Source organism: Saimiri boliviensis, chromosome 7 (assembly GCF_048565385.1).
Source record: "Saimiri boliviensis isolate mSaiBol1 chromosome 7, mSaiBol1.pri, whole genome shotgun sequence".
NCBI classification, from domain to species: Eukaryota; Metazoa; Chordata; class Mammalia; order Primates; family Cebidae; genus Saimiri; species Saimiri boliviensis.
Genome location: NC_133455.1, coordinates 30,895,678 through 30,919,675, shown reverse-complemented (window position 1 = coordinate 30,919,675; position 23,998 = coordinate 30,895,678). Strand labels below are relative to the sequence as shown.

The 23,998-nt window shown below is 34.6% G+C and overlaps 1 protein-coding gene across 2 annotated transcripts in view; it reads right to left on the bottom strand.

Annotated features, from left to right (window-relative positions):
• The window catches only part of NUP37 (nucleoporin 37), a 44,889-nt gene that overhangs the window by 11,353 nt on the left and 9,538 nt on the right, over positions 1–23,998 (bottom strand). For both annotated transcript variants that reach the window (XM_003929617.3, XM_074402330.1), the window contains exons 4-5: positions 10,739–10,811; positions 8,829–8,923 (exon numbers count right to left, since the gene is read on the bottom strand). In XM_003929617.3, the coding sequence (XP_003929666.1) occupies positions 8,829–8,923; positions 10,739–10,811 (168 nt within the window). The remainder of the gene's footprint in view (positions 1–8,828; positions 8,924–10,738; positions 10,812–23,998) is intronic.

The following is a 23,998-nucleotide window of genomic DNA, read 5'->3' as shown; positions in this document are numbered from 1 at the left end:
AGCTGGGCACCATTGCTCACACCTGTAATCCCAGCACTTTGGGAGGCTGAGGCAGGCAGATCACATGAGGTCTGGAGTTTGAGACCAGCATGAACAATATGATGAAACTCTGTCTCTACTAAAAATACAAAAATTAGCTGGGTGTGATAACAGGTGCCTGTAATTCCAGCTACTGTGAGGCTGAGGCAGGAGAATCGCTTGAATCCAGGAGGCGGAGGTTGCAGTGAGCTGAGATTGAGCCACTGCACTCCAGCCTGGGCGACAGAATGAGACTCCATCTCAAAAAAAAAAAAGAAACAGAAAAACCCCCAAAATCAAAAAACAAAAAAACAACCCTGCCCCAGTCTTCATAATAAAGACAATTAAGCATATGAAAAGATGATAGATCATTTATCAAAGCATAAAAGTATAAAATAAATCCTATCAGGTTTAATTACCTTGGGCAAAACCTAGGATCTATATTAATATACATATATACATATTTAAATGTTTGCAAGGGAAATTTCAAATGAAAAACTTTTATGGCAAAGTTAATGTGCTGATGAATTAGGAAGCCAATACAGACTGAATCAAAGGGCACTGGGTAAGTACAGCATCACTCCTCAAATGAAATAAAATGACAGTTTTCATGCAATTTGAACGTAATTATAATAAACATCCCCATCCCTCCCAACATTGTGGTCCTAAAAAGAACTCTTAGATTTAGCTGTAAAATGATGGGATGGAGAGCCATCCAGATCTAAGATTATGAATTATATTTATTTTAATTTTAGTATTTTATTGCTGTAATTACCGCTTCATTTCAGGCCGAGTGCTTTTCAGCAGAACATTAAATATCCCTACCGCATGGTATTTAAATGTTACTGTCACATTTAATTAATAAAAAGGTCCCATAAATTGGGTGTTGGCATACCGGGGATATCCTACATATTCTCAAAGGTCTTTTAAAGGGACAATTAGTAAAGAAAGATGTTATGTCTGAGGACTGAAAAGGAAATTTCCCGGTTAATACTCTGTTCTATTTGTTCCTTCTCCCTTTTTAACTGGCAGCTCATTGTTTGCTAGGAAATTCATTTTCATTTGTTCCTTTTCCATTTTTAATTAGCAGCTCATTGTTTGCTAGGGAATTCATTGCAGAAGGAAATTTATACTACCAAATGTTTTTTGACAACACAGACATAAGAAGGAATGGATGACATTAAATGACTCATCTGTATCCATTTGTCACTAACTGGTAAAGCAAAAATTATGAACTACAATCTTTCTAAAAGACATGACTGGATCACATGAATCTGTATATTGATTAATTAAAAAAGAAAGAACGAACAAAGTAATACAGAGATGCAGTTATAAGGATGAGTAGGCAATTTACAGTATCACTGGTACAGGAAATGGACCCTCAACATTCTTAGACAAGAAACATATTTTTCACTGAGCTTGTGATAGCAAAACTAGATTTTCTTTCAGTTCCAATAAATCAATAACTGAGTTAATCAGGCTATGGATGATTCAAAGAAGGGTAAGCCATGATCTATTTCCTTATTAAATGAGTACACAATTAGAAAGAAAGGTGAAACAACTTGTAAAAGAATTTAGTGCTAAAATATTTGGTTTTAAGTGCAAAAGGAGTTCAGAGATGGGGAATCATGTGACTGAAAACAAAAGTCTAGAGATTAGACGAATAAATCTTTATAGTGGGTATGGTAGCTTAGAGTTGGTGAATAAACTTTGTCAGTTTATGGTTGAGACTATGAAGAACTTTGACAGCTAGGCAAAAGCCTTAAAAGTGGAGACAACAAAATAGCAGGATAGCTGGAAGTAAGAATTTTGTATAGGGTACTTTCAGTATGTATGTCTCAAATATATTCAGAAAATAAGATTAGATTAATTTTTTTTTTAATACTTGAGACTACTGAGCAAACAGTAGTAGCAGTAGTAGTTTTAAGGTACTAGCAGTGCTAATGATAAAAGATTATTATTAGAAGTTTTACAGACTTCAGAGTAAGAATTAAAAGGGTGAAAATGAGATAATTGTGCCTGCTGATTATTTTACCCTTCTGAGTTAATAATAAAGGCTGCATGTACTTTGAGGGTAGAGAGAGAAGGAAGGAGGTAGCCTGTTTCAAACTGATGAAGTTTCCACACAAAATATAATCTATTATACATCTTCATAAAGCTTTGGGAAGGATAAAAAATCTTATCAATGTATATGCTGCTGCTTCATTTTGATTTCTTGTAATTGTAAACAAGTTGAGCAGAAACTATAATTTATTATCAGAGAGGTGAGAAAATGAGGCTGTCTCAGAGGAAAATTATTAACATATCATTTAACTCATATATAGAAAGAAATTTTTGAAGGATGAAAATTAAGAGAAATTTTGTCACATTTAAAAATAAACCTCAAAAATTAAGCTCTCAACTGCAAAGAAATACCATATGGTAGTTTTCAAACAGACCATATGTAATGATTTCATCTTTAAGGAATTCAAAGTAGAAGAGTTTTTTCTTAAACTAACACAAGCCTTAACAAAAGCAACAGTAACACTATCCAGGAAATATTAGCATTTCGTTTTTTCCAAGAAAAATTTTGATGAACTTTACAACTTAAAATTTGACTATATGCTGAATACTAAGGGAAAGTATTCATTTATTATTTATATCAATGGCCTTTCAAAGTAAATCTGAAAACTGCTTATGGATATGATTCCCTTTTTTTTGAGATGCAGTCTTACTCTGTCGCCAGGTTGGTGTGCAGTGGTGCGATCTCAGCTCACCGCAACCTCCGCCTCCTATGTTCAAGCAATTCCCCTGTCTCAGCCTCCTGAGTAGCTAGGACTATAGGTGCGTGCCATCACGCTCTGCTAATATTTTTTTTGTTTTTGTTTTTGTTTTTAAGTAGAGTTCGGGGTTCACCATGCTGGCCAGGATGATCTTGATCTCCTGACCTCATGATACTGCTGCCTTGGCCTCCTCCCAAAGGTGCCAGGATTACAGTGCCTGGCCGTGATTCTCTTTTTACAATTCACTTACTGTAACCACTTGAGGGCCACATAAAGCAAGTTTAAATTACTGCAGTCACTGATTTAGTGATATACTTTATTAAGTGAGTTTTAAAAGATAAGAAACTTTTCCTGAATTTTAACTATAACACTAAAATAAAGCATATGAATTGTTCCGATTATACTTTGTACCTGGGCATGGTTTATGAGCTCCTAGACGTGGATTACTTCCCAAAGAATGCTTCATTGGCCCACCTTCAGAAGACTCTCTGTTTCCTTTCTTTTGTTTCCCACAAGCACTAATTTTAAGTACACTGCATATTTTGTGATCCCAAATGAGGTGGGGATGGAGAAAAAACACTCCACTTTAATTACGGATCTTAAAGACTTGCAAATGTACATAAAAAGAGGTAATATGAAAAACACATCGGTAGCATGTGGTACACAGAAGACATTTGATAAAAATCCTTTTTCCTCTTATAACATTTTTCATAAAAACTATACTACTGGCTTAGGGCTTAGGGAATAGCTTAGGTAATTTTAGTATTATTACCTTATACAGTGATTTGGTTACATTCCTTAAAAAATCTTATTTATTTTTTATATACCACCCTTCTCTCATTTAAAAAAAAATGATCCCAGTTAGAACATGACAACTACAGCTATTCCATGTTTTATAAAGTAAATGGCACATTGTATACACACTTACACTATATTGAACTAAAAATTCCTTTCTAAAAAGAAGTCAGTTTTCTTTCACTATAAATTTTTATCTAATATTTTAAAAGATTATTGAGGGATAGGATTTACTACTGATATCTTCTGTAATTCCAGGGAGTACTGGGGTCTTGTATTTCTTTTGTAACCTCCAAAGTACTAAATGTTGGCTACACTCAATGTGTTTAATAAATACTTGTTGATATGACTTGTTCTTACAGAATGGTACTGTTTCTAATATACAAGAACATCTGTTATTTGGCACGGACTGGGAAAGACATGTTCTGTATTAGGGAGTTTTTAAAATAATAAGCTTAACCCATTAAATACTTAAATGACACTTTTACCTTCTTTTGGAAGTAGGAGATATTTTTTTCTAAATGAATATGCACTTTTTAACCTCTCAAATACTGTGATAATTTTAGCTTTCTTTCAATGACACTATGTCATAAATATGAACATCAGTATTTATATTTTTCTGTGCATATGCATATACAAACACACACATAAGCATCAGTAATTGTATCATCCTGTGCATATATGTGTATATGTGTATTTATGTGTATATGTGTATATGCGTGTGTGAGTGCATTTGCATATGATAGACATGATGAGGGATCATAAGGAAAATGGTGTAGAATATGAGGCTGAATGACTAGCAACCCCATGCTTTGCTTGGGAATTCTTTTTATTAAATACATCTATCAGATGCTCTTTGTTTCAATAATGACACCTTTTTCATAATGATACATATTTCTTCATAAAGATACATACTTTTCCATAAAGACATATACTTTATACCTTTTTCATAAACATACATACTTTTCATAAAAGTATATATCCTGCATCCACTCACTCACTACTACCAGAATAGCATTCTTCTAAGTTCTGTGATATCCTCTACGGCAGCAAAGCATGGCCAAATCCACAAAATACCTTATTAGTGACAGTCTAAAGCAATCTACTCCAGAGTAACTTTCCTCATTCCCCAGAAAAATCTGTTTCTCAGCAGCAGTCTGTTACTTAGGCATCACTGATACCATGCAGTTCTCTGTGGTGGTTTGCATTGACTCCTTTTACCTGAATAACTGGGCTAATGCAGTATGAAGAAGGAACCTAATATCTTCATTTCAAGAATTGGTACTAGGGTGTGATGGCAAAGGTTTCTTTAAAAAACTATGAATTCTTTACTAGCAGAAGCTGATGTCTCTTCTGTAGACATGACTCTAAATGCAATTCTATAAATTTTATTAAGCCATACATAATGCTTTTGACAGATAATATGAACGTCTGCTTTTTCAATAACCCAAAAAGACTAAAACTTCTTAGAGAATCTTAAAGTAGAAACAGTATACATCAGTATTTAAGAGACAGACTGCTATACAAGGGAAATAATAAAGGAATATATACTATAAGGTTTTTGAGGATTAAATGAGTAAATTCATAAAAACATGCTCAGAATAGTGCCTGGTCACATATTATTATCTAAAGCAATGATTCTCAATGAGGGATTGGTCCAATACCTAAGGGGCTATTTTTGATTGTCCTAATGATTGGGTTGTCACATGAGAGCCAGTGGTGCTAGTCATTCTATATGACTTTTGAATGACTAAGTGAATTTTAGAAATTCCAATAAGTGGGGATATTTCAAAAGAAATATTTTCTGCAGTCTACATTAATATTTCATTCCATGGCATAACAGTGAATTATTTTGATACTATACATATAAAAATTAGCTGATTTGCAAGAATATTATTTTTCCTTATTTTTTCGACTTGATATCCTATGATTTGTCTTGCTATGTTATTCCTATTTTGATTACCTGTATTTCCCTATTTCTCTTATGAGATTTAATTTCATTCTATTATTACTAACATGAGCTTTTATCCTAAAACTATAGATCTGCTCAGGGCTATGACACTGTAGAACTCCAGATGGCACTATTTACATTATACTCTATACAGCTCATAAATCCCTACAACTATGCAACTTGACTGCCTTGCCTCTGCCTTACATTTTCCTGTTATCTTATTTTTCTGATATCCAGGCTTATTCATTATAAAGAAGGACAAAGACTATCCCACTATGTCTTCATATGTAGTTTTATGTGAGCTTATACATAATGCATTATTATTCTACTTGTTTTTCTTTTATAGAAATGTATCATATAATTAAGGTACAATAATTTTCTGTACTTACATATTTGGAAGGCTACATTTTCTGTGAGTTTCACTTAAAAAGGTGTGATAGGCATTATAAGATGTTAAGAAAGGCAGTGTTAAAACTGATAAAGACCTGGTGATTTAAATGAGAACTCAATTTTCTTATAAACTTGCACAGATCACAGAATAGTAAAACTAGATGGAGTCTCAGATAAAAAGTAATTTGTCCTCTTCCATAATAACATTTTGTATTATGAGTCGTATCTTGGTTCACAGTGTGACTCTATTCTGTTTGATTCAGAATTTGGCAATTTTCAATAAAACACACATATTTCACGAAATCTATTCAGGCAACCGATTGTTTTAAAATAGTGTTCATAGGGCAAGATTCTGCTAGCTGATTATGATATCACGTCTTTCTTGGAAATGTCAAAGTCAAACATCAGAAAATGTGCATAGATCAAAATACTGAGGTTAAAAATTTTTTTTAAAGTAAACACTGGGTCTACTTTTTATAGTACAGAATACATATTATAGGACTGCTTATATGATATAGTCTCTTTTGTTACTTATGTGATAACATATGTCCTCTCAGAACTCCTTCTTTCCTTCCTATTAGAGTGTATGATACTATCTACTCTTTCTCATTTTAAACTTTTTATATATGCTCTGTTTTTTTAAAAATCTTATCTGTATTGCTTAGGTTTTGGCTTAAGAGGTTTGGCTTTAATAACTAATCAGAGTTGTTTATTTTTGGTTGCTGAACTAAGATGTAAATTCTAAAAATACTGTTATCTTGATGTACATCAATCTGAAAATCTCAGTGGTTTACAAAAATAAGCATAACTTATTGTACATGGGTATATAAGAAGCTCTGTTTCTATAATGCCATATGGGTCCATATCTGCTCCATGTGTTTCTCATTCTGGGATCAGTAGCTATCTAGGACATGCTCATCCTATAGCAAATGACAGAGCACAGGAGGTCAAGTCAAACCAGGCAAAATATTTCAAGTTTCTGTGTCACATTTGTGAATTCTATAATGGCCCAAACAACTCACAAGCTAGGGACAATCAGTTGAGAAAATCTCCTTCATGGGAAAGGGAAAGGAGAGCAAATATTTGTTGAACAGTGATATCAACAACGACAGTCTAGCAAAATAAGAAACTTAGAGGCAATGTAGTGAGGTTTTAAAAAAATTAAATTTATTGAAATGAAAGGACTTATTCTTTAGTTAGGCCTTTCCTACTTTTTAGAGTGTCCTTTCTTTTATAAAATGATAATGGTAGAAGGCAGTACACTTAAAAGCTTTGTATTTGAAAAAATAAAAGGTTAGCAATGCTATGTCAGTCCCCTAAATTTTTGGAGAAATTTGCTAGTTTACAAAAAAAATCTAAAAGTCATAAGAAAAACAAACAGGCAAACACAGACTACTGAGTGTGATGATCCTAGGTCTCTATGGCTTTTGTTCACTATTCAGAGGTTATTCCTGGCTTGCAAAGACACTCACTTTCCTCCTTTGCAGGTTTCATTATTTAAAATACTTGTGATTAGGACAGTCTATCTTTTAAAGAGCTGAAATGTCATTATTTATTTCCAGTGATCGAATTTTTACTTTAAAACGATTTCATTTACTCTTCAGGTCACTATACCAACTTGGTTTTGTAATACTGGGGCCTCAGAATCTTAATGTTATGTAAATCTGTCATATCTCTGACATAAAAATTTTAAAAGGCAGCACATAAAGAATAATGGCCTATGACCCTATCACTTTAAAAAGATGAGGTATATTAAGAAGATTAAAAATTTAAAATGTAGCTGGCAGCTTTACTTCTAATGTGAAGTCATACATATTTAATAGTTTTATATGTACATAAGTACAAATAAATACTAAGGACTTTGGCATAGTTTTATAAAACATGCAAAACAGCAGAGCAGCAGTTTTTCTTCCTCAGTATTGTTAAAGCAAATGAAGCAGCTGACACCCTTCCAATGACTGATGCACTCATTTCACTCCTGACTCCTCAGCTTATTTCAACCTCCTGTTGTTTTCATCTTACTCTTTACTTGTGATATTCTCCAGCTTTTGGCACTTTAAAAAGTTATAGCTACCTCATCTGTCCTAAGTTAGGGGGTGGGGTAGAAGAACACAATAGTGACATGTATTGTATCTACAGAAAACCTTATGTAGAAACCTCTGAATTTATCAAAACACTAAGTTTTCCATCAGTCTTATGTAGCAGATAAGAGTCATACTGTAGTTCATTATTAAACACTAACTTACATAGGATCTGTGAGGTAACTTGACAACTGCATTTTATTCCTACTCATCTTGTCCAATATTGGGGAATTTGATCCAATAGTTTGGGCTTGTTTTTTTTTTTTTTTTTGAGACAGAGTCTCACCCTGTCACTCAGGCTTGAGTGCAGTGGCACAATCTTGGCTCACTGCAACCTCAGTCTCCCAGGTTCTAGCGATTCTCTTGCCTTGGCCCCAGGTGTAGCTGGGATTACAAGTGCACACCATTACGCCTGGCTAATTTTTGCATGTTTAGTAGAAATGGAGTTTGCCATGTTGGTCAGGCTGGTCGTGAACTTCTGACCTTAGGTGATCCACCTGCCTTGACCTCCCAAAGAGCTGAGATTACCGGTGTGAGCCACTGTGCCTAGCCCGATACATATTTGGATTTCGTAAAGGTCAAAATCTGAAATAAGACATAGAAGACACCCATGAGAGGCAAGGGAACTTTTCATTAATGGTGATGAGGACCCAGCTCACTGGTTTTGAAACTCATGTTTGTGTCATACCTACAGTTCAAATAAGGTATGCTTCTTTTACAACACTCTGTAGAATTTATATAAAAGTCACATTTTTTTCTCATTCAAAAAATGTAATTCTCATTAAAATAAAATGAAAATTTAAAAATGTGGTTATAATATAAGCAACATACCTGCAGGTATGATCGTCACTCACACTTGCGATTCCTTGGCCACCTTTGGGATCAAACACCAAACCATTAATGAAATCTGAATGGCCCTCTAAAACCTGACAGAAAGAGAAAACTTAGTATCAAAACAGGAAAATCTATAATATTCCTACATAATATTTTTGCTTCACTGCCTTAAAAGCTTTCACTGCATGTTTTTCTATAAATATTTCTTAAGCAATCTGCTATTTTTAAAGCATGATTTATACACCCAGTTTTTGGAAGGTTTATCTTGGAAAGAAATTGATCATTCAACACACTATTAACTTAGTCTTTCTTTTTTAGTATGCATTTCTTACAAAAACACATATACATTTTTATTGTACCTGTCCTCATATCACCTCCTTTCTCACTTTTTATATAAAGCTTAAATAAAAATCAGAGCTAGAAAACTTTTTAGGGGTACTTGAGGAAGAGTGCCTCTAGGCTTTTTACCTTGTAACTGTTGCTCTGTATACTCACTATTACTTAACAAACACACACAGGATGGACTTCACCATCTAATGCCTTCATTTACATGTTCAATGTGACTGCCAGCAGTGAAGACAGCTAGGTGTTATAAGACCATAGTCATCATGAACACAAAAATCTTTGCCTTGACAGAGAAGCAACAAATGAGAAGTTGCATGCTAGAGGACTGTGTGAGCAGGTAAGGTTCAATCTGTCTAAATCTTCACGGTTGAAATCCTAAATAGGCCTGTCAACTAATTACTTTAATGATTATCATTTTTTCTACCCTTCCTTCTTTCCAAAACCTCAGATTTGATCTCGTTCTGAGGTTATTAGAGCAGTTCTGTATAGTACTGCTCACTATGTAGAAATGTAACATAAAAAAAAAAAAAAGGATTTGGCTCAAACATTCCTGAGTCACTGTAACAAACCCAGGTCCTCCAAATCATTCTCCAAAGCTTCTGTCACAGCCTACAAGACAAACTAAAGTAACAAACTGAATGTTTAATGTGTATTATAACTAGCATTTTAACTTTGGATAGGTCAAAATTTTATGTGCATTTATATACTTGGTTATTTTTGGTATAGCCTTAAATTAGCCAATCTGTACAATAGGTTAAGCCAATTGTAAATAGCTTAGAGTATAATTTTTACTATTTTCTAAATGACTGGAAAGGTTTAGTTTATCTTTGTTTTATAACAATATTCACATTTTGGTTTATCAGAAAACCAAGAAGGCAGTACCATACTTATAAGAAAACATGATGTAATTTCGACCCAACCTGAGGGTAATTATTATAGTAATAGAAAACACACATACGGGTTTTGCTATGTACCAAGCATTATTCTAAGTGTTTTATATGAATCTGCTCAGTCAATGCTCATAATTCTATAAGGCAGCTGCTATGATTAACCCTGTTTCACAGCTGAGGATATTAGCACAAAGAGATTGGGTTACTTAACCAAGGTCACACCATTACTAAGTAATAACACGGAGGTTTAAATGCAAGGAAGCTGGCTTCTGTGTCTGTGCTCCTAACTACTTTGGAATCCGGCCTGTGCTATGCTGTGCTGATCATTTGTTCCCTTGAAGTTCAACTCTTACTCTACGGATGTTCATGGCGATTATATTCCTAATATATCCAACTTTGAATTCCTAATTATTTCTTAATTCTTGTTCCTACCTGACATTTCAAGTTAATAAGTGAGATGAGATTTATAATTTGCAGTCATTATTAAGAACCTAGTTCTTAATATAGTAACCTAGTTACTATTGCCTATAGTAGAGTAAATGAGCCCCTAAATTATATACTTTAATGATAACCATAAAAAGCCATTTTAAATTGGGATAAATTCAATTAAAACAGCAAAAAATAAACAAGTTTTAAAATAAACTCTAAAGATTTGTATAGCTGTCAACATACCTTATATTCATTTTTATCTTGAAGATCTGAAGTAAATAATCTAATTTTCAAGTCCGCAGCTGAAGTACAAAATCTGGAAGCAATAAAAAACAAAAATATACCAATTTTCAGCCTTTGAAGGGAAGGGTCTCTCCCTCCCACCATCTTTCCCTCCAGGTCACTGAAGTTTTTATCAGTAACTCATAATCATGCTTTTTATGGAGGGAGAAAGAAGAAAGTTGTGGCTCCACTGTAAAAAGTATTACACAGCCATCACAGAAAGTAGGAGTCATATTATTTTGAGAGCATACGAAAGTTTAGTCTATTCTGGATTTGCTTCTTCGATAATAAAGTACAGAATTTTACACTAAATCGGCACTTGAATTTAATTTTAAATGTTTTCTTAAAAGCATAAAAGGATAGATTTTAAAAAGTATCTTCATTTTAGTCAGTCAACAAGAGATCTTAAAAATATTGTTACCCATCTACCTTAGTCTTTGCCCTCTTCTGTTATCCATAATCCTTAGTTTTTCTATTTCTCCAAATAAATCAGATTATGTAAGATACTATTTTTTATACCTATAAAAGCTGGCATATTTATACTTGCTAAAGGCTGGAGTATTATTTATACTTTAAACATTTAAGATATATTTTTCAGTAGTTCATCAATGGATTATTAAAGTAAAAAACAAAACCTAAGTAGCAAACAACTCCTTTTTTTTTTTTTTTCTCTGAGACAGAGTCTTGGCTCTGTTGCCCTGGCTGGAGTGCAGTGGCATGATCTCAGCTTACTGCAGCCTCCACCTTCCAGGTTCAAATGATTCTCCTGCCTCAGCCTCCCCAGTAGCTGAGATTATAGGTGTCCACCACCACACATGGCTAATTTTTGTATTTTTACTAGAGATGGGGTTTCACTATGTTGGCCAGGCTGGTCTTAAACTCCTGACCTCAGGTGATCTGCTTGCCTCAGCCTCCCAAAGTGCTAGGATTACAGGTGTGAGCCACTGCGCCTAGTCAACAACTACTTCTTAAACTAGTGTTTACCTTTAATCCTAAATTTTCTAGATTCTCAGGATGTGAGACAATGGCTGTGAAAGAAATATAAATTATATTTATATAGTGAAAAACAGTTTATTTTCAATTCTTTGGTAAAAAGAATATCACACAGATCTAAATTTATTCTTTAGTTTGACTACCGTGAACCATTTTTTTCCTCAACTAATAAATTTAAAGAACTCCATAAAGCAAGGCTATTAATCCAAAGACCCTGATGTGTTGGTAGACCTTTGCTACTACAATCCCATTCCAGTAATTTGTCAAGAGCTGTTAGAGAAAACAGACCAAAGCTACCAGGGAATGATTCTTTGTCCAAGGTCTTGTCAGAGGTAAAATTAAAAGTTGTAGTGGAATAAAGTGGTTCCTTCCCAACTAGGGCTAAACTGTTTTGAAGTGTTCATAACCATAGCTCAAATTTTCCAACATTCTGTCTTTCCCTGGGTTCAGAGGGGAAGATGCAAAAGCATGGTGGGAGAGATACATATTTGTGTATATATGTATGTGTGACAGGGAGAGGAATCTGAGGAAACATCCACAGTTTTTGGATAAAGCATCTAGTAATTTAGTGACCGCTTTGCAGTTTCAAATTTTACTTTACAAATATAAAACATATTTTAATAAAGGCAATTTCCTAGAGATTCTTTTAAAAAAACATATCTGGGATTTATTTTTTTCTTTATATCTTTGATTTTTTGTGTGATTGCCTTATATTGACTTTCTTTTTTGATTATGGTAAAAAACACATGAACAAAATAGACCATCTTAACCATTTTAAAGGGTATAGTGATGTTAGTATGAAAATTATTGTTTAACAGATAATCTATACCTTTATCATCTTGCAAAACTGAAACTTTAAATACACTGACCAACAACATCCCTTTTTACCCTCCTCTCAGTACCTGGAATCTACCATTCTAATTTCTGCTTCAAAAGGATTATACTATTTTAGGTACGGCATATAAGTGGAATCATGCAATTTTTGATTTTTGTAATTGGCTTATTTCACTCAGCATAATGTCTTCAGGCTTTATCCATGTTGTAGCATATAACATAATTTACTTTTTTTAAGATTGAATAATATTTCATTATATCTATGTATCATATTTTCTTTATCCATTTTTTCATGGTCATTTAGGTTACATCTACCTCTTGGCTACTGTGAATAATGATGCAATAAACATGGGAGTGGAAATATCTCATCCAGACCTCAATTTCAATTCTTTTGGACACATACCTAGAAGTGGGGTTGCTGGATCATATGGTAATTCTATTTTTAAAATAATCTTTATTTATTCTTAATTGACAAATAATAATGGTATATAGTTATGAGGCATAATGTGATTTATGGACATATATACATTGTAAATGATTAAATCAGGTAAATTAACATATTCATCACCTTACGAATTTATCCTTTGTGACAAAAACTTTTTATTAAAATCTATTCTTTTAGCAATTTTAAAATCTACATCTTAACTATGGACATCAAAGTTGTACAGTAGGTTACCAGAACTTACTCCTCCTACCTGAAACTTTGAAACCTTTAACTTCTCCCCTTTCCCTGTCCACTTCCTCTCCCCATACCTTCAGCCTCTGGTAACCATTCTACTGTACTTCTGAGTTCAGCTTTCTTAAGACTGAAGAGTATTCCACTGTGTATACATCACAATTTCCTTATCCGTTCATCCACTGATGAACAGTTACGTTGATTCCATATCTTGGCTATTGTGAACAATGCAGCAATGAACATGGGCATGTAGATATCTCTTCTACATACTGATTTCAATTCCTTTGAATAAATCCCCAGAAGCAGGACTGCAGGATGATATAGTAGTTCTATTTTTAGTTTTTTGAGAAACTTCCATACTGTTTACCAAAATGGCTGTAACAATTCATATTTTACATTCCTACCAACAGTGTCCAAGGGTTCTCTTTTCTCCATATCCTCATCAACATTTGTTACCTTTCATCTTTTTGATCACAGCCATTCTAGCAGGCATGAGGTAATATTTTATTGTGGTTTTAATCTGCATTTCCCTGATGTTGAACATTTTTTCATATATCTGTTGGCCATTTGTATCTTCTTTCAAGAAATGTCTACTCAGGTTCTTTGCCCATTTTTAAATACAATTGTTTTCCTGTAATTTGCGTTCTTCACATATTGATATTAGCCCCTTGTCAAGATGTATGATTTTCAAATATTTTATAAAAATCTATAGGTTGTCTCTTCACACTGTTGTTTCCTTTGCTGTGCAGCTCTTTAGTCTAATACAATCCCACTTGTCTAGTTTTGCTTTTCTATCCTGTGCCTTTAGGGTCAGATCCAAAAAATTCACTGGTGTAGAGATCAATGTTGTTAAGTTTTTTCTGTATTCTTCTAGCCATTTTACAGTTTAAAGTCTTAAGTTTAAGTTTTAATCCATTTTCAGTTGCTTTTGCATATGGGGTAGGATTAAGGTTCAATTTCATTGTTCTGCTTGTGGATATACAGTTTCACAATGCCATTCATTGATAAGACTGTCTCTTCTTCATTTTATGTTCTTGGCACCTTTGTAAAAAATTGACCATAATGCATGAATTTATTTCTGGGCTCTCTATCCTATTATATTGGTCAAGGTATCTTTTTTTATGTTAGTACCATGCTGTCTTGAATACCATATCTTTGCAATATATTTTGAAATCATGTAGTGTGATACTTCCACGTTTGTTCTTTTTTGCTCAAAATTGCTCTGGCTATCCATGGTCTTTTTGTGATTTCATACGAATTTTTGAATTGATTTTTGTATTTCTGTGAAGAATGACATTGGAGTTTTGATAGGTAGGCACTGCATTGAATCTGCAAATTGCTTTGGATAGCAAGGACATTTTAATAATATTAATTCATCCAATCCATGAACACAGGGTATCTTTCCAATTATTTGTGCTGAGTTCAATTTCTTTCATCAATGTTTTATTGTTTCTGTGTAAAGGTCTTTTTCTCCTCAGTTAAATTTATTCCTAAGATTTTTTTCGTGTTATTGTAAATCATATTATCTTAATTTCTTTTTCAGATAGTTCACTGTTGGTGCATTAGAAAGGTTACTGATTTTTGAATGCTGATTTGTATCATGCAACTTTACTGAATTCACTAATCAGTTCTAACAGTATTTTGGCGGAGTCTTTAGGTTTTTCTGTATATAAGATCATGCATCAAGAAACAGACAGTGTAACTTCTTTTTCTATTTGGATGCCTTTTATTTCTTTTTCATATCAAATTGCTCTCGTTAGGACTTCAAGTACTATGTTGACAAAATGCTAGCAAACTATATTCAAGAGTATATTAGAAAGATCATTCACCATGATCAAGTGGGATTTATCCCTGGGATGCAACAAGGTTCAACATACACAAATAAATATGATTCACTTTATTAACAGCACAAAAGACAAAAACCACATCATCTCAATAGACACAGAAAAATAATTTGACTAAATACAAATTATTGATAAAAACTCAACAAATTGGGTACAGACAAAATGTTTTGCATCACAATAAAGGACATCTATGACAAGCCTACAGGTGACATCATTCTTAATGATGAAAAGACGGTGGTATTTAAGATTAGGGACAAGACAAGGATGCCCTTTCGCCACTTATATTCAACATAATACTAGAAATCTAGCCATAGTGATTAGGTAATTATATTTTTAATTTTCTGAGTAACCTTTAGAGTTTTTCATAGCAGCTATACCGTTTTACATACTGATCAACAGTACAGGAAAGTTCCAGTTTCTCCACATCCTGGCAAACATCTGTTATTTTCTGCTTTTTTTGGTAGTGGCAATTCTAAATGTGAGGTAGCATCTCATTGTGGTTTTGATTTGTATTTCTTTAATGATTAGTGATGTTGAACATCTTTTCATATGCCTGTTGGCCATTCATATACCTTCTTTGGAGAAATGTTTTTTTGAATCTTTTTTAAATTGGATCATTTAAAGTTCAAGTCTTTTTGAATCATTTTTAAATTGGATCATTTATTTTGTTGTGGTTGAGCTGTGGAAGTTTTTTTTTTTTAAGACGCAGTCTCGCTCTGTTGCCAGGCTAGAGAGCAATGGCACGATCTCGGCTCATTGCAACCTCCGCCTCTTGCATTCAAGTGATTCTCCTGTTTCAACTTCCTGAGTAGATGGGACTACAGGCATGCGCCACCATGTCCAGCTATTTTTTTGTATTTTTAGTAGAGATGGGGTTTTACTATGTTGGCCAGGATGGTCTCAATCTCCTGACCTTGTGATCCACCAGCCTCGGCCTCCCAAAGTGCTGGGAATACAGTTGTGAACCACCGTGTCCAGCTCTGGAAATTTTTTGTACACATTCTGGACATTAACCCCTTGTCAGGTATATGGTTTGCAAATATTTTCTCCCATTCTGTGGGTTGCCTTTTGACTCTGCTGACTTTCCTTAAAATGTACTAGTTTTAAAGTTTGATGTAGTCTCATTTGGTCTATTTTTGCTTTTATTGCCTGTGTTTCTAGTGTCAAATCTAAGAAATAACTGCCGAACCTAATGTCATTGAGCTTTTCATAGTTGTTTTCATTTAGGAGTTTTATAGTTTCCGTTCTTACGTTTAGGTCATACTTTGAGTTCATTTGTTTAAGGTCCAATTTTATTATTCTGCATGATATTCAGTTTATTGAACATCATTTGTTGAAGAGACTATCCTTTTCCCCATTGTGTAGTCTTGGAATCTTTGTTAAAGATCATCTGATGGATATGTGAGGGTTTTTCCCCAAGGTTTCCATTCTGTTCTATTGGTCTACATATTTATCTTTATGCCAGTACCATACTATTTTGATTACTGTATAGCACTGCAATACAGTTTGAAAAAAAGAAGTGTGAGACCTTCAGCTTTCTCAAGATTGTTTTTGCTCATTTGGGATCCTTTGAGATTTCATACGAATTTTAGGATGGTTTTTCTGTTTCTGTAAAAAGTGCCACTTAGATTGATAAGGACTTCATTGAATCTGTAGCGCTTCGGGTAGCATAGACACTTTAACACTATGAAATCTTTCAATCCATGAACATAGGATGTCTTTCTATTTATTTGTGTCTTTAATTTCTTTCTGCAATGTTTTGTAGAAAGAAAACATTCTGTAGTTCTGTCTTTGGCTTCCTTGGTTGTCTACTGAGGGTTCATATGAAAGGGATACTGTGCACTATATTAGCATATAGTTTATTTTGCACCCCTATATATTTATACAGTGCATAAGAATGCATGGTCAGGTGCAGTGGTTCATGCCTGTAACCCCAGCACTTTGGGAGGCTAAAGTGGGTGGGCTGCTTCAGCCCAGGTGTTCCAGACCAGCCTGGGCAATATGGCAAAACCCCATCTCTACAAAAAAAAAAAAAAAGAATCAAAAATACAAAATTAGCTGGGTGCAGTGGCATGCACGTGTAGTCCCAGCCACTTGAGAGACTGAAGTAGAAAAATTTCTTGAGCCTAGGAGATGGAGATTGCACCATTGCACTGCAGTCTGGGTGACAGGAGTGAAACCCTGTCTTAACAACAACAAGAATTCTACATCATCTTTAGCAACTTGAAAAATGCCCCCAGGTCAGGCGCAGTGGCTCCCACTTGTAATCCCAGCACTTCAGCAGCCAAGGTGGATGGATCACTTGAGGTCAGGAGTTTGAGACCAGCCTAGCCGACAAGGCAAAACTCCGTCTCTACTAAAAATACAAAAATTAGCTGGGTGTAGTGGTGCATGCCTGTAATCTCAGCTACTTGGAAGGCTGAGGCAGGAGAATCATTTGAACCTGGAAGGTGGAGGCTGCAGTAAGCTGAGATCATGCCACTGCACTCAGCCTGGGCAACAGAGCAAGACTCTGTGTCAAAAAAAAAAAAAAAAAAAAAAAAGGGGGCTGTTTGCTGCTTAGGTTTTGTTTTTTTAATTTAATAATCCATTGATGAACTATTGAAAAACATATCTTAAATGTTTAAAAGTATAAATAATACTCCAGCCTTTAGCAGGTGTAAATATATCAGCTTTTTTAGGTATAAAAATAGTAACTTATTTAATCTGATTTATTTGGAGAAATAGAAAAACTAGGGATTATGGATAACAGAAGAGGGCAAAGACTAAGGTAGATGTTTAATAATATTTCTAACATTTCTTGTTGACCTGACTAAAATGAAGATAATTTTTAAAATCTATCCTTTTATGCTTTTAAGAAAACATTTAAAATTAAATTCAAGTGCTGATTTAGTGTAAACTTCTACACTTTTATTATTGAAGAATCCCACTGATACCTTGATTTTAAACAACTGCCTCCAGAACTGTATAAATTTCTGTTGTTACGTCATCATGTTTATGGCAATTTGTTATGGCAACCCTGGGAAATAAATACACCATCACAAATTGTACACAGATATAAGACTATTTCATTAAGTAGCTTAACAGATGTTGCCTATCAAGTTATACCCTAAAAATCTGCCAAATTTTAACAAGTAGATTTTCATTTGATTAACCAGGTTAGCCTAGTATTGCCTCTACTCCTTCTCAGCTATGCAAATTGAAGACGGCATTTAACTGCTCAGAGTTCAGCTTCCTCCTCAATAAAGAAGACTGGATTAGTTTACTTCTAATGCTCTTTGTATTAATAAATGAAAGCACTCTATCAATCCCATTTAAAAATGCAAATATACATTCTTATCATTACTTTCATTTAACCTAATGAATACCTATATTTAATTAACAATGGATTATAAAAATAGGTGCTTTAATTTGGGACATTACAAGTCAAGTAAAAAGGAAAAAAAAAGAGGGAGAGCCAAAACCTAACCAGGCCCACTTTGTGGTCCTGATGGTGAAAGCGGCCCACAGAACTAATGTTTATGCTTTACGGGATAATCATAGAGTTTGACTCTCCTGCTCTTAAAACCTGAATCTTTTATTTGTCTTCTCTGAGTTCCTTTCTCAGGAAACTGACCCTCAGGCTTCCCAGATAGTATAAAAGAACTATAACTTACCAGATCATTGCTTCTGGACAATGAAACGTACAAAGAGGAGCTGGTAGGACTCCTTCTGAAACTATTCCAAACAATCCAAAAAGAGGGAATCCTTCCCAAATCATTTTATGAGACCAACATCATCCTAATACCAAAACCCAGCAGAGACTCAACAAGGAAAGAAAGCTTCAGGCCAATATCCATGATAAATACAGATGCAAAAATCTTCAATAAAATACTGGCAAACCAATTGCAATAGCACATTGAAAAGCTTATCCATCATGATTAAGTAGGCTTCATTCCGGGAAAGCAAGGCTGCTTCAACATTTGCAAGTCTATAAACGTAATTCACCACATAAACAGAACCAAAGACAAAAATCACGATTATCTCGATAGATGCAGAGAAGGCCTTTGACAAAATTCAACAGCCCTTTATGCTAAAGACTCTCAGGAAACTAGGTACAAATGGAACATATCTCAAAATAATAAAAGCTATTATGACAAACCCACAGCGAATATCATACTGAATGGGCAAAAACTGGAACTATTCCCTTTGAAATCTGGCACTAGACAAGGATGCCCTCTCTCACCACTCCTATTCAATAGTATTAGAAGTTCTAGCCAGAGCAATCAGGCAAGAAAAAGAAATAAAGGGTATTCAATTAGGAAAGGAGGAAGTCAAATTGTCTCTATTTGTAGACAACACGATTGTTTATTTAGAAAATCCCATCATCACAGCCCAAAATCTCCTTAAACCGATAAACAACTTCAGTAAAGACTCAGGATACAAAACCAATGTGCAGAAATCACAAGCATTCCTATACACCAATAACAGACTAACAGAGAGTCAAATCATGAGCAAACTCCCATTCACAATTGCTACAAAGAAAATTAAATACCTAGGAATACAACTAACAAAGGATGTGAAGGACCTCCTCAAAGAGAACTACAAACCATTGCCCAAGGAAATAAGAGAGGACACAAACAGATGGAAAAACATTCCATGGTCATGGTTAGGAAGAATCAATATTGTGAAAATGGCCATACTGCCCAAAGTAATTTATAGATTCAATGCTATCTCCATCAAGCTACCATTGACCTTCTTTACCAGAACTGGAAAAAACCACCTTAAATTTCATACGGAACCAAAAAAGACCCCACATAGCCAAGAGAATCCTAAGCCAAAAAAAAAAAAAAAAAAAAAAAAAAAAAGCTGGAGGCATCATGCTACCTGACTTCAAACTATACTACAAGGCTACAGTAATCAAAACAGCACGGTTCTGGTCCCAAAACAGAGATATAGACCAACGGAACAGAACAGAGGCCTCAGAAGTAATGCCACACATCTACAACCAACTCACCTCTGACAAACCTGACAAAAGGAAGCAATGGGGAAAGGATTTCCTATTCAATAAATGCTATTGGCAAAACTGGCTAGCCATATGCAGAAAGCTGAAACTGGATCCTTTCCTTATACCTTATACTAAAATTAAATCAAGACGGATTAAAGATTAAAAGAAAGATCTAATACCATAAAAGCCAAAGAAGAAAACCTAGACAATACCATTCAGGACAGGTATGGGCAAGGACTTTATGACTAAAACACCAAAAGCAATGGCAACAAAAGCCAAAATAGATAAATGGGATCTAATCAAACTCCAGAGCTTCTGCACAGCAAAAACAAAACAAAACAAAACAAAACAACAAACTATCATTATAGTGAACCGGCAACCAACAGAACAGGAAAAATTTTTGCAATCTACCCATCTGACAAAGGGCTAATATGCAGAATCTACAAAGAACTAAAAAAGATTTACAAGAAACAAACAAACCCATTCAAAAGTGGGCGAAGGACATGAACAGATAGTTTTTAAAAGAAGACATAAACATATGAAAAAATGTTCATCATCACTCGTCATTAGATAAATACAAATCAAAACCACACTGAGATACCATCTCACGCCAGTTAGAATGCCAATCATTAAAAAATCTGGAGAGGATGTGGAGAAATAGGAACACTTTTATGCTGTTGGTGGGAGTGCAAATTAGTTCAACCATTGTGGAAGACAGTGTGGTGACTCCTCAAGGATCTAGAAATAGAAATTCCATTTGACCCAGTAATCCCACTACTGGGTATATATCCAAAGGATTATTAATCGTCCTATTATAAAGATGCATGGACATGTACGTTCATTGAAGCACTGTTTACAATAGCAAAGACCTGGAACCAACCCAAATGCCCATCAATGATAGACTGGACAAGGAAAATGTGGCACATATACACCATGGAATACTACGCAGCCATAAAAAACGATGAGTTGTGTCCTTTGTAGGGACATTGATGAATCTGGAAATCATCATTCTCAGCAAACTGCCACAAGAACAGAAAATCAAACACTACATGTTTTCACTCACAGGCAGGTGTCGAACAATGAGAACACATGGACACAGGGAGGGGAGCAGCACATGCTGGGGTATGTTGGGGGGCACTAGGGTAGGGACAGTGGGAGGTAGGGAGGTTGGGGAGGGATATTATGGGGAGAAATGGCAGATATAGGTGACAGGGGGATGGAGGCAGCAAACCATATTGCCATATATGTACCTATGCAACAATCCTGCATGATCTGCATATGTACCTCAGAACCTAAAATACAATTTTGTGTGTGTGTGTGTGTGTGTGTGTGTGTGTGTAAATTTAAAAAAATAATGAGTTCATTCATTGCAGGGTCTGTATCTTTTCCAAGAGATACAAAATTATGTCCAGAAGCAAGTAGATTTTAGATAAATATCCACTTCTAAACTCAATGTTATTCCAACAGCAACAAAAAAAAGTTCATAAGCAGGCAAAATTAAGCTATATTGCTTAGGGATGTGTCAATAACTCACAAAACTACAAAAAAAGGCAAGGTAATGATTATCCTAATAATCTTGAAAATGATATCCTTTAAGGGGAAAGAAGGTTGATTGGAGACGGCTACACTGGCAACCTCAAGTGCTAGCAATGTCCTATCTCTTGATCTCTGTGAAGATTACATGAGTGTTCACTTTGTAATAAATATGTTAAAATGCACATACTCTGTGATGGGTAATATTAGGATTGAAGGATGCAAAGTATTTGTTCCTGGTTTATCTGGGTGCTGCCAGAAGAGATTAACATTTGAGTCAGTGGACTGGGAGAGGAAGACACACCCACAATGTGGGTGGGCACAATCCAACTGACTGCCTGCGCAGCTAGAAAAAAACAGACAGAAGAAGGTGGAAGGAGCTGACTTGCTGAGTCTTCCGGTCTTCATCTTTCTTCTGTGTTGGATACTTCCTGCCCTTGAACAACAGACTCAAGTTCTTCAGTTTCTGGAGTCTTAGACTTACAGCAGTGGTTTGCCAGGGGATCTTGGGCCTTAGGCCACAGACTGAAGGCTGCACTATTGGCTTCCCTACTTGTGATGTTTTGGGACTCGGACTTGCTCCTCAGCTTGCAGATGGCTTATTGTGGGACTTCACCTTGTGATCGTGTGAGTCCATACCCCTTAATAAACTCCCCTTCATGTATACATCTATCCTGTTAGTTCTGTCCCTCTAGAGAACCCTAATACATACTGTATGCACTTTTAAGCACGTATGCTATATTTTATACATGCAAATAAAGGGTAAGAAAAACTGTAAAACACAGCTTATTCTACCTAATTCTTTTCCTTTGAATTTGTCTTGTTCTTGGGGTATTCATTATTTCTTTGCTCATAGGAAAGTCTAGACAAATTTGCCACAGTATCACTCATGTTGAGGGTCTCCTACAGATTTCCTCAGTTATAGGATAATGAAATCATAAAACTTTCTTCAAAATGTCATCTCTAAAGCAGATAAAAGGTATTCTAGAAGCTGTTAAAAGAAATATCCCAACCAAAAGAGTTTGTAAAGAGGTATTAATGCAAAATGAGGCCAAGTTCAGTAAAAATGTCAGCAAACAGAGGAGTTACAGCAATCAAAGAAAACTTACTTAAAAAGATAATTAATAATCTTAATAGGATTTAAATAAAACCAAACAAACCAACCCACAAAACTTTATGCCAGCCTTGTGTTGCCCCACTTTTCTTTGAATCCTTGCTGTTATAGGGATATTTAGGTCCTTCTTTAATTGAACCAGAAAAAACTCAGAGAGCTGAAATAAGATAAATAGTGAATTCTCTAGCCACTGTGCAAGAAAAGCAAGTAGGGAAGGAAAGAGTGGAAAGGCAGGGAGAAAGAGAATTTAAGGCAACTACATGCTAATCATAAGCCATCATGAAGGGTTTCTAAATACAAGATAAAAACTAATGATGGTAAGAGAGATGCTAAGTTATGCCTTAGTCATGGTGATAGACTACTATTTATTTTAGAATACTACTAAAAAAGTAAAGTTAAAAAAAGTATAGAGAGTTACTGACTATAATCACAATTATGTACAACTATGTATAAAAAATGGAAAGGGTATTGGGAGTATAAATGGCATTCTTATCATTTTTACTTTCTGTGTTTTCTAAATTTTATCTATTAAGCATTTATTATTTTTATAATAAAAATAATTTATTTGAAAACAAGATTGTGCTGTCAGCTTGCTCTAAAAATAGTCTAAAATTAATGTCTTGCTAATGTCTTTTGAATTTGTTATTGTTATTTGTATAATTACAAAAAGGACTTGAGACAGTTTACCAAAAACTAAAAAAACAAACAAACAAAAACACCAACCAGAAATGGTCAAACACAGCAAATTCACTAAAAAGAGGATAGAAAAACAAGTACTAAGCAACAAGAAGAGCAAAGAATACAAGAATTGAATATCTAGGTTAAAGAATGTATCATAAAACTTAACTCAAAACCAAGGGAAGATGACTGTTTCCACAGCTTTCAAAATTTAAAGAATCAAAGAGACTTTGCTCTTATTTAGGTTTAGATATTGTGACCAGTTTCTTTTAATATAAAAGGAAATGAATAGTACACCAGCTTTGGTAATGATATTACATATGCCGATAAAAGCTATTGTGTAGATTATTCAAAATTAAGTTAGCTAAATATTGGTAAAGGCTTCTAGGAAAAAACATGCAACAGCTTCACAACCTAGAAAAAAATCACACAAGATTTCTAATAGAAGAAACAAACACACCAAAAAAAAGTGTCAACATCATTAGCCATCATGGAAATGTCATTGTGGCATCAACCAGAATGGCTAAAATTAAAAAGACAGGCTAGGCACAGTGGCTCATGC